This window comes from Eurytemora carolleeae, unplaced genomic scaffold (genome assembly GCF_000591075.1).
Source record: "Eurytemora carolleeae unplaced genomic scaffold, Eaff_2.0 scaffold66, whole genome shotgun sequence".
Lineage (NCBI taxonomy): Eukaryota > Metazoa > Arthropoda > Copepoda > Calanoida > Temoridae > Eurytemora > Eurytemora carolleeae.
The window spans coordinates 511,195-523,449 of NW_019396101.1; the positions used below are offsets into that span (position 1 = coordinate 511,195).

Here is a 12,255-nt window from a genome sequence, read left to right on the forward strand (position 1 = left end):
TGAAACCGGTCTAGAGTCGGACTGTAAACAGTTCCTAAACTAGTTCTTTCACAATACATTCCGTACAGATCTTCAGGGAGAACTCAGAAATACCCAGGGGTGACAAGCAGACTTTCTACACGCAGCATGGCTCGCGTAACAAAAACTCATATACAATATAAAAATGTTTAAAAGAGTAAAGACGAAAAATTAAAGTTTATTTTGTCAAATTGTGATCGAAAGTCATAGCTTGCCGGGATAATCCGCCTGACTTCCCATACATCTGGATATAAGGAACAAAGTCCAAAGAAACTGGATACTCGCCAATTGTTCGAAATTTTTTATCCTTATATCTTTGTCACATGATGTAGAAGACCTTTAATATTTCAAACTATGATTTCTTGCAGTCTCAGTTTACACCATCAGGTTGCAAAGATATGGATTTAAGCAAATTAGGTTTTGTGGCGAATGTTCAGTTTCTTTATACGAAATAACTGTTACAACTTTTGAAACATTCACATAAATTTCACTGGAATTGGGGATCTTTCATTTGGCGTACAGTCCCGGTTTGCACTACATAGTCCGTAATTGCAGTACTGTACAGCTTTACTTGATTTGAACCGGAGTTACTCGCCTCAAACTTTAATTTTATAATCCTATAAATTCTGATTGATAAAATAAAGTCAAAGTTTGAAATATCATTGATTTACACAATCCGGTTACAAAAATATAGGGATTAGAAAATTAGCGTTCGAGGCTAGAAATCAGTTCCTTTTCTTTCTGAAACTTTCTAAACCTAGTCTTCAATTTTTATGATATCGAGAAGAAACGATAGATGCATTTTCTATCATGTTGTTACAATGTTTTATTTCATTGGTTTATGCTTTACTTTTCAGTTTTATGAGATCATGAGTCGATGGGAAACGTTCTTTGTTTGATAAATTCATAGCTTTTTACTTTAAAGAGACTCCGCAAGAATTTGAGAAGCTCGTTTTGGTCAATATCTTCGGTTAACGTAAATCTTGGCAAACTGTAATAGAACTATTTTGTTCTGTGTGAAATTCATACAATAAAGCTCTTTGCTCATATAATAATATTTAGCCGGCCAAACGGCTGGACTGAATTGTCAGAACTTTTTTAGGGAAACCAGGGGGTAATATAGGCTAAAAAAATGAAATTTATTTACTTCAAAAATCTAATTTTTTAAAAATTCCCGGGCAACGCCGGGCATTTCAGCTAGTTTGTCATATTCTTGGGGCACTTTTGGAGCACATTTTAAGGAATAAATATTTTCTTGATCTAACAGATATATAGTTTATAACAGATATATACTTTATAACAGATATATAGTTTATAACAGATATATAGTTTATAACAGATATATAGTTTATAACAGATATATACTTTATAACAGATATATAGTTTGAAATATCTAAGGTCTACCCCATTGGGTTAAAAAGATATAGGGATAAAAAAATAAGAGTGTGATGGCAAAAACGCAATTTATTAAAAAAACAAAACAATGAAGGTTAAAAAACACTAACAACAAAACTATGACCACCCCTAGTTGTATAATGTATGGCGTTCTTTTCCCATCTGATCTATTTTAACTAGATTTTACGATTCCTAAACATAAATATTCCCTGTAAAGTATAATATTTGTATCCAACATGGATGTTTTATAAAACGTAAACATGCAGTGTGAAGTATAATACTTGCATCCAACATGGATGTTTTATCAAACGTAAACATTCAGTGTGAAGTATAATATTTGTATCCAACATGGATGTTTTATAAAACATAAACATTCAGTGTGAAGTATAATACTTGTATCCAACATTAATGTTTTATAAAACATAAACATTCAGTGTGAAGTATATTACTTGTATCCAACCATGGATGTTTTATAAAACGTAAACATTCAGTGTGAAGTATAATACTTGTATCCAACATGGATGTTTTAATTTATCCTATTTATCCTATTTATCCTATTTATCCTATTTATCCTATTTATCCTATTTATCCTATTTATCCTATTTATCCTATTTAAAAGGGAAAATGACAAATAAATTAACATAAATCATCTATCAGAATAATTTGAAGGTTTACAACATTGGGTTGCAAAGATTTAGGGATTAAAAAATCAGAGTTTGTAGACCTTAGATATTTTTTGATTATGAATTCTATTTTATCAAAGGTTTACACTATCAGGTTGCAAAGAAAATTTTAGTATGTGGCAAAAAACTCATTTTTTACACTGATTTTCTAAATTAAAGCATTTTTTATTAAGTAGATTAAAGGGACTGTAAAGGAAAATGAAAGGGGGTATAGGCTGAAAGTTAATCACTTTAGCTCTTGATCGTGACCCATGAAAGTTTTATCTGATGTTCCTGTCTCGAGAAGTTGATATAAAACTTAAATCACGTGACCAGAACTATCACCAATGGCAGAGCAGTATACTGGTCACGTGTCTCCGCCTATATCACGTGACCACTTTACTGCACTGCCATTGGTGGAATTTTTGGTCAAGCAATACGGACATATAAATAATATCATGAATTAAATCTATAAAAAATAGAAATAACAAATATAAAATTAGAATTGGAGTAAACCTAAGTTACAATTAGCTTTCTCTGGGATATCATCGTTTTCAGATTGGTTGCATATTTGCTGAATTTGATCTTTTTAAACCCACTACTTTTATACACAATTGTAATTATATTAATTTTCGTATAAATTTGACAAAGTTGTAAATCAATTTCTCGAGATAGAAACATTAGATATAACTTTCATGGGTCACGATCTAGAGCTAAAGTGATTAGCTTTCAGCCTATACCCCCTTTCATTTTTCCTTTACAGTCCCTTTAAATACAGATTTTTTAAATAAGTAGATTATCTTTACTTCTAGGTTTCTAGATTAGTAAATTGTCTGATTTCTAGGTTCTAAATTAGTAGATTATCCGATTTCTAGGTTTCTAGATTGGTAAGGTTTCCTAACTTTAAGGTTTCTAGATTAGTAGATTTCCTGACTTCTAGGTTTCTAGATTAGTAAATATCCACACTTCTAGGTTCCTAGAATAGTAAATATCCAGACTTCTAGGTTTCTAGATTAGTAGATTTCCTGAGTTATAGGTTTCTAGATTAGTAAATATTCTAACTTCTAGGTTTCTAGATTAGTAAATATTCTGTTTTTTTAGGTTTCTAGATTAGTAAATATCCTTACTTCTATGTTTCTAGATTATTATATATCCTGATTTCTAGGTTTCTAGAATAGTATCAACTAACAATTTGGATATATGCGACAAAACAGAAAAAATTCAAAAGATTGAATCATTAAAAAAGATTTTACGAAACTAATTTCAAAGCTTTGGGCGTCGAAGATAGGAAGAATTTTGTGCGTATTTTAGCATAAACGCTTGGAGATAATTCAATATGATATGGGATTCTCTGACTTTGTATAGAACTTGTTTATTTAAATAATTAAGAACCATATATTAAAAACCAATAAACAATTTCGAAATAGAGGCGCGCGAGTTCATATCAATATTGTTAAAATATCTATTAGATTATTTAAACTTTGTATCTAATAAAATATTTTCACAGCAAGAAGTACAATATGAATAGGTGATGGTGCGAACTAACTGAAATAAGTGTTTAGTTTGAAACCCGGAGAAAAACAGGTAGATGAACCGTATACCTCGTATACCTGTAGTGTGAACCATACATTTTTTCATATCATCCTTTAATAATATGGGGGGGGGGTGATAGGATGAAAGCAGGGGTTTCATGAGAAATACACATCTGAGACGGGATGGAGGGAAAGGGGGGGCATGCTGTCAATATATCATTTTGTTTAAACTAAAAAAACCGCCCCGAAAAATGTTTATGAACAATCGTCTGTTACAAGTTTAGTTGCCCCAAGCTCTTTTTCTTCACTCTTCAATTTTCTCTCATTAAATTTCTTTTCGTAAAATACTTTTTTGTGCTCTTTTGTTTTCTATATTCTCTTAATATGCATATTATACTTTTCTCTACTCTTTTTATAATTCTTTCATACATTTCAACTTGTTTGTTTTTCGAAATGATTTTATTTTTCGAAATTATATTATTTTTATAACTAATGATTTAATAGTTTAGGGGCTTCTCTTTGTGCCATGTTCTGACAAAAATGTATTATACTTTTCTTTTTCGACCTAATTTAATGTTATTTTCTGTAAAACTAAACTAGTGTAAACTAGTTTTACACTTTTTCTCCTTCTCTAAAATAAAAAATGTTAATACGTACATTGAAGAGGCCTGCAAGTCCTCCTCTTTTACTTGCCTCTTCAAATACAACATTTATTAATAATAACAGATCAAAAACATCATCTTAGAAGTAAAGGTTTCATTCTTTAAAAAAATAATCTCTAAAGCTGTTTTATTTCTATTCTATTCTCAGTAAATGTGGTCTGTTCAACTTTAAGCGGATGTAATGTGTTTTACGTCCTACAAAATGGCGTTGGAAATTTACATGTCGTCTTCGGTAGTGTCCATGCTGCGTTTTCCAATTCTCAGCTGACTGAGGGATCTTTTTCCTAGTCTCAGTTTCTTCAAGTTTCGTTTCCCAATCCTAAGCTGGCTCAAGGTACGTTTTCCAAGCCTAAAAAAACGTTTTGTGTGTATAAATTCTTTTTTAAATACTCAAGTACCCGACGTTGAAATTTAAAAAAAAATTTTTTTAGCCAATGTTATCCCAAAAGTTTCAATGGGGTTCTTCAAAACTATTTTAGCTAATTTTATCCAACTGTTTGGCCAGGACCAACATTTATATGAGCGAAGACCTTTATTAGAAAGATTTGTAACCTGAGTTGATTAAGAGCACGTGTTGGTCGGCTAGATCTTGTTGCTCTGATATATCCTAATTTTAAAGATTTATAATCAATTATTCTGAGAAAGCAAATTATTACTGAAAAGCGTTTATACGTAGACCTTTGTTGTCGGTCTTTCATATTTCGACCCGTGAATTTGTTTCCTCAAAAAGTCAAAGTTTGAAATAACAAAGGTTTACACTATTTGGTTGTTAAGATATAGGGAACAGAAAATCATTGTTTGCGGCGATTGTTCCGTTCGTTCTTTGGTTTGTTGTTACTTGAGTTACAAAATGTTTTCTCTTCATACCATTCATTCCATGGTAATCTTCATAGAATCTTTTCAGCATCATTTCTTCATCCTGCTTCAGATCTCTTTTCTGCTTTATAGTTGGCAGACTGTCTAGTTCATAATCATCTTCCTCACCAGTGTCTTCCCTTAAAAAAGTTTACTCCATACGGTTTATTTAGGGCAAACTGATCGGTCCTTGTCCCAGAAACCTGTCACTTTCGATCCCAATTTGACCAGTTAAAACATCATTTCTTCTTCTTCTAAATTCTTTCTTTTCACAGGATACGATTTAAATGGAAAAGTAGAGAAGACAACTCTGTAAGTAGAGAAGACAACTCTGTAAGTAGAGAAGACAACTCTGTAAGTAGAGAAGACAACTCTGTAAGTAGAGAAGACAACTCTGTAAGTAGAGAAGACAACTCTGTAAGTAGAGAAGGCAACTCTGTAAGAAGACAACTCTGTAAGTAGAGAAGACAACTCTGTAAGTAGAGAAGACAACTCTGTAAGTAGAGAAGACAACTCTGTAAGTAGAGAAGGCAACTCTGTAAGTAGAGAAGACAACTCTGTAAGTAGAGAAGACAACTCTGTAAGTTGAAAGTTGGTTGAATTCTAAACCAAAACGCGAAGGAATTTAAATTGAAAAAGCCGAATTCATCTTCATAGAAATTGTTTAACTTGTCCGAATATAATCTAGCCCATCCCATTTTATAACACATAATACTTTGCGGTAATATGTTAGTTTGATTCAAATCTAAAACAAATTCTAATTTAGCTTTTTTTATTTTATTCCAAGAGAACCTGGCTTGAGTGAAGCAGTTGTCACAGTTTAAATTAGGTTGCAGATAAGGACGTCCATCCACCTTGAGAACTCCAGATCCGTCCTGTCCAACCACAGGATCATATCCTCTCTATACAAGTCATATTATAGTTCATGGAGAAGAAAATTTGTTAAATACTATAGAGTTAAAGGGACTGTATGCGTTTCTCTTTATTTAAATTGGTTGTTTTTTTCATTTGTGGTTTCTCTGCAAAAGTAACTTGCCCATTTTTTGTTCATACAAAAACAATGGAGAAATAAAAAATTTTCGAACAAGAAAAACGAGGTCATCTTCCTCATTTTTATCAAATTAAAGTTTTAAGGGTACCTTTGTAAATCGAGCATTGCTATCATTACATGAGGGGTCACTTAAAATTATGCTTACAGTCCCTTTATGGTCCGTGGATAAAACAAGTTTAAAAAGTCCTGGTTAAAAGTTTAGTGAATATGAACTTTAAAACCCATTTTTACCAATTAAATGAAAATTTTTTTGAATATATATTTATATATGGTCTCTTACGCTATTTTTAAAGGAAAATATTCAGACATTGACAGGAAATACTTCGTTGTGGTCCTTTTTATGTGAGACGACTGCAGATGTTTTACGTGAGATGACTGCAGATGTTTTACGTGAGACGTCTGCAGATGTTTTACGTGAGACGACTGCAGATGTTTTACGTGATGCGTCTGCAGATGTTTTACGTTAGACGACTGCAGATGTTTTACGTGATGCGTCTGCAGATGTTTTACGTGAGACCACTGCAGATGTTTTACGTGATGCGTCTGCAGATGTTTTACGTGAGACCACTGTAGATGTTTTACGTGATGCGTCTGCAGATGTTTTACATGAGACCACTGTAGATGTTTTACGTGAGATGTCTGCAGATGTTTTACGTGAGATGTCTGCAGATGTTTTACATGAGACCACTGTAGATGTTTTACGTGAGACGACTACAGATGTTTTACGTGATGTGTCTGCAGATGTTTTACGTGAGACCACTGTAGATGTTTTACGTGAGATGTCTGCAGATGTTTTACGTGAGATGTCTGCAGATGTTTTACGTGATGCGTCTGCAGATGTTTACGTGAGACCACTGTAGATGTTTTACGTGAGATGTCTACAGATGTTTTACGTGAGATGTCTGCAGATGTTTTACGTGAGACGACTGCAGATGTTTACGTGAGACGACTGCAGATGTTTTACGTGAGATGTCTGCAGATGTTTTACGTGAGACTAAGATTCCTAAATGTCGTCTTCCGTTCCCACATTTTTATGGTTGCCACTTGTGACTTACCAGCACGTTTTTATTGCTGATATCTTTTGTTAGTTGATTATAATAAAGTCACAAGTCTGAGATTTTCTTTTTGATAAAATAAATAAATGGAAGAAAACTGGGTAGAAACGTATTGGACTGTATAATGCACTAGTGCACTTTGCACAAAATATACGGATGAGGATTCCTTCTAATCCCTTCTCCGTCTCATCTGGAACTTAATTTTACATTAAATGGAGAGTGTGCAAAAAATGAAAATTGTAAATTATAATATTTTTTCTTTCCGATTTTTCTGTAAAGAGATTTTGGTTGAAACATTTTATAATAACATTATAACCGGATCTCATTTTTTACAAACATCTCTTTTTTTAAATAAAAGATTTGTGGGTGGTTTACAATTCAAAAGGAAATAATGTTTTTATAAAAAAAAACATTTGCGTTAAAAGCCGTGGCCGACATTATTCTAATTTCAGGAGTTTTTTTCATGACACTTTTGTGATTTGTTTATGGCAATGCTTAAACGAAATGTCATTTAAAGTTTTGTTAAAAATCTATTTTAGGCACTTACATTTTTCATCATATAGAAGTGGTTGAGGAGAGGAGCTGGAAGGAAGAATGAGTTAACCAGCCGGCTGCATGCTAGGGTCAACAGAGTAGAGACTACAAGATGCATTGAATTCGGAATGAGCCCTTGTGAGCCGCCAGGTTTCTTATATATTCGGAGAGAAGGTCCCTTCGGACCAAGATTAAGTAGATTATCATGCTCTTTCTTTTCCATAATTGTTTTAGTTGGAAACCATATCTATAATTAAACCTAACACGTAAATGCTCCACACCACCTTTCTAGCTTCTCCCCCTCCCCCCTTTTTATGGCCTTGAATACCACTTCTCCCCATTGCATCCCTCCTTTCACTTCAACCCTACCATTGCCATTTAACGGGAAACTTTTTAAATTTCTCATCCTTTCACAACACTTCAAGGGAGTTAAATAGAGCAACGATATCCTACCCATTGAATCCCAGTGAGTTAAAAATTTTCTTCCCATAACTTCCATTCTCATTTGTGTCCCTAAGTTTGTACTCCCCGTACTTTCCTAAACTCTCCTTGACCCTGCTCCCTCAACCATTTTCATTTTATCCTACCCTCCCCTTAGCCCTCTCCCCTTTATCCTATCCCTCTTTAAACCTCTCCTCTTTATCCTACCCCTCCCTCAAACCTCCACCCTTTATCCTACCCCTCCTTCTCCCCTTTATACTACCCCTCCTTGAACCACTCCACTTTATCCTTCCCCTATCCTTCCCCTTTATACAACCCCTCCTTGAACCACTCCCCTTTATCCTACCCCTCCCTTTTATACTACCCTCCTTGAACCACTCCCCTTTATCCTACCCCTCCTTGAACCACTCCCCTTTATCCTACCCCTCCCTCTCCCCTTTATACTAATACTTCCCCTCCTTGAACCACTCCCCTTTATCCTACCCCTACCCCTTCCCTTTTTACTACTCCACCTTGAACCACTCCCTTTTATCTTACCCCCCCATCTCCCCTTTATCCTACCCCTCCTTGAACCACTCCCCTTTATCCTACCCCTCCCTCTCCCCTTTATACTAATACTACCCATCCTTGAACCACTCCCCTTTATCCTACCCCTACCCTCCCCTTTATACTACCCCACCTTGAACCACTCCCCTTTATCCTACCCCTCACTCATCCATCTACCCAACCCTTCTTCATCCTTTATCAAGTTAAAAAGTTTACAACACTATAGTTATTGTAAATATGGAGTATAGCTGGAGTACTCGGCGTTTCCGAGGTTTTTGTTATTATTTATTCATAGTTACTCCCGCCTGGTGTTGTCCGTGGAATGTCCCAAAAAATTAGCTATATATACTCCCATGCGAATTTATAATTTATAAATATGCGAAAAAAATACCAAAGTGAAATATGAGAAAAAGTTAAATGTTTTAAAAAGATTGTTTTTGGTTCGTTTTGATTATCGTTTTCATTTTTCCTTTAAAACATGAAAATATAAAAATGTAATATATGATCTATTTTTGAAAATGTTCAGGGATCAAAGGAACCTTGCAACAAACTCTTGATTTAAAATTTCTTTATATTTTCAACCTGTTGTTTGAAATATCAAAGGTTTACTTCATTAAGTTCATTCAAAATATAAGGATTAGAAAATTTTAGTTTGTGGCAAGAACACAGTTCCTTTAAATGTTAATGAGTTCAAAACTACTAGATCCTTAGCTACACTTCTAGTTAAAAGATAGAACGAAGATGACAACAATTCTACAGTTTTCTGGTGACTACTGTACATTGTACAAGGTTATAAACTGCGGAAATGGATGAGATATCTTGTAGTTCCTCCTGAACAGGAAACACAGTGAATTGTAACAGATTTATAGCATCAGGGTGTATGCACCATTGGTCTTAGTGAATATATACTTTTCAGCACATTTAGTTGTCATGGGGGGGGGGGGGTGATTTGAACCTAGACACACTCAATTAGAGAGGGGTCCTCCCTCCCCTTCTGTCTGCAGTAATGAAGGTTGTTCATCTACAATTGATATTTTCTTTTTTCTGTTACATTTTTTCACTTTGGTCCATTTGAATTGAAAAATATTTGAATTTTGCAGATGAACAATATTTTAGTATATTGTTTGGTCATTGTTTAAAATATTAGAATATCTACAGCTCAACTGAAAAAAAGCATTTCAACTATATATATATATATATATCAACATAATGCTGCTCACTGTAGCACGTCAAAAGTGATATCCAGGGGCGTATACAGGAATCAGTAAGGTGGGGGGGGGAGCTAAATTGTATTTTTTTTCTTTCCAGGGGGGGGTAGGCTTAGCACCTGGTGGGGCCTGAAAACTCTAACGGAAAACTTGGCGTCATTTTATACAAAAGTTGCGCCTCCTCTGTTTGATAAAATTTTTCTTATTTTGTCCAGGCCCAGCAGAAAATCTTTAGAACTTCAGGTCTTTCCATGAATAACATTTTTTTTCATTTATTTTAAAACCAGCAATTGGGGGTTTAATTTTATTCTTCCCTTTCTTAATCTCCTTACTTTTTTAACTTTTTTATTTCCTAAATTTCTTTGAATAATTAATGTTTCAAAATTCCTGCAGTATTGCATTTTTTATTGTTTTATTATTTTGGAATAACCATCTCGAATTTTAAGAATAATTTAGTTGAACATATATCCTTGTTAGAATCTTGCATTGGAAAACTGACACCTCCCCAGCTGCTCCCAAATTAAGTTAAAAGACTGAAAATATTTATTTATGCAATTCCATTTTTAATCTAAAACAAAGAGAAAAAATTTAATTTCTTGACTTTAAACCTAAAATAAACAAGAATGAGCAAATATCTTACCTTACCTTTGGGAAGTTATCACTTGGGAAGTTGTTCATTTGGGAAGTTTCCACTTGGGAAAATTGTCCCAATTGGGAAAATGCCTGAGCAAAAATCACGGTAAAAAAACATATTGTCCCATGGATAACACAAGGTGATTGGTTGGATATATCAAGGGATCATTTCTTTGCCATAAACTTTAATATTCTAACCACTATTTCTTTTCAATCTTCTGTACACCCCAACGTTTTGTGTTGCGCCATTGTCTTAAAAACTTGACTATGGGTAACCCTGTAAACCATAGTGAACACTTATTTTTCGCGGGCTATTCTCTCAAAATTTAATAAAGTAGTTTGGAGATAAATATGGGCGAAAAATTCCATGAATTGCATTTTGTTTTTAAACTTTGTATCAGCTTTAAAAAAAATAAACGCCTGACAGAATAATACGATATAAAGATTAAGCAATGTAGAAAGCGCTTCAATCTTCATACAAAAGTTTTTACCTTATGAGTAAACACAGTTATTTATTTATGTATTTTTTCCAGGTTATTTAGACAAATACTTTTAAAACACAGTAAATGTGGGAGTAATAGAATTTTAATATTTGTGTAAAAGTTTCTCTAGCGTATGCCTCAACATTTGTCCTTTTTAGCTAGGAAGAACCTAATATTGAAAAGCGTTCTCAATGCATCCATTACTTTCAAGTATTTGTTAGAAACCCGATAAAAGAGATTATAGGTTCATTAAGTTGGATTCAACATAAACGAGGCACGTTTCCACACAGCGTAGGTGAAAAATGAACCAAATTACTCACTATCACTATTCTCGATTCGTCATGAACTATTTTACAGTCTTTATGAAAAATGTTCTTTAATTTTTTAAAATCTTCTCGTTTTAATAAATCTTATTAATTCCAAAAAAAGATTAGCCACGCCTCAATAGACTCTTGGGTGTTAAAGAGATCCTTCTCGTTTTTCTATTCTGATAATTCATGTTTTCCTAAAGTAGAAATGCGCAAGTGACTTTTGTGGAGAATCCACAATTGAAAATAATCAAAATCTCTGAATATTGATATTTAAATCATCCTTGATTTGCGTAAAGGGTCTCCTTTTTTTCAAAGTCCCATTTTCATAAATAAAAAATCGTTCTTTTTTCGTTCGTTATTTATCATTAAGTCGATCAGTACTTTTTGTCTGTTCAAATTAATCAAGCAGTCCCTTTTCTAAAACCTCGCGAGCATCCCCTCCCCATCTTTAAAAGATAAAAAATATGTTTAAATAATTAATATTTTTTCACTCGCTTATATTTCTTGTTTGACGTATAATCAAGTCATGCAAGTTTAAAGCTTTATTTTAAGTTAGAACAAGTTTAATTTTAGAGACGAGTAACAAGCTCAGGTATTAAAGAATACTGTACCCAGGACTGGAGGTTTCATAAATCCTTTATTTAAAAATAGGTTTTTAGAAACCTGTATCTAAGATTAGATTTAAGAAACCTGTATCCAAGATTAGATTTAAGAAACCTGTATCCAAGATTAGATTTAAGAAACCTGTATCCAAGATTAGATTTAAGAAACCAGTATCTAGGATAAGGGTTTTAGAAATCTATATCCAGGATTAGGGTTTTAGAAATCTGTATCCAGGATCAGGGTTTTAGAAATCAGTATCTAGGATTA

At 33.4% G+C, this 12,255-nt stretch overlaps 1 protein-coding gene across 1 annotated transcript; it reads right to left on the minus strand.

The window, feature by feature from the left end:
- Positions 1-4,253: 4,253 nt before the first annotated feature.
- LOC111694967 (myomodulin neuropeptides) lies at positions 4,254-7,884 on the minus strand. The gene is made up of 5 exons (XM_023464066.1): positions 7,778-7,884; positions 5,917-6,026; positions 5,137-5,264; positions 4,822-4,876; positions 4,254-4,618 (listed from the first exon to the last, which is right to left on the minus strand). Exons 1-5 carry the CDS (start codon positions 7,880-7,882, stop codon positions 4,486-4,488), a joined length of 531 nt encoding a protein of 176 aa, XP_023319834.1. The 5' UTR covers positions 7,883-7,884; the 3' UTR covers positions 4,254-4,485.
- Positions 7,885-12,255: the final 4,371 nt, after the last annotated feature.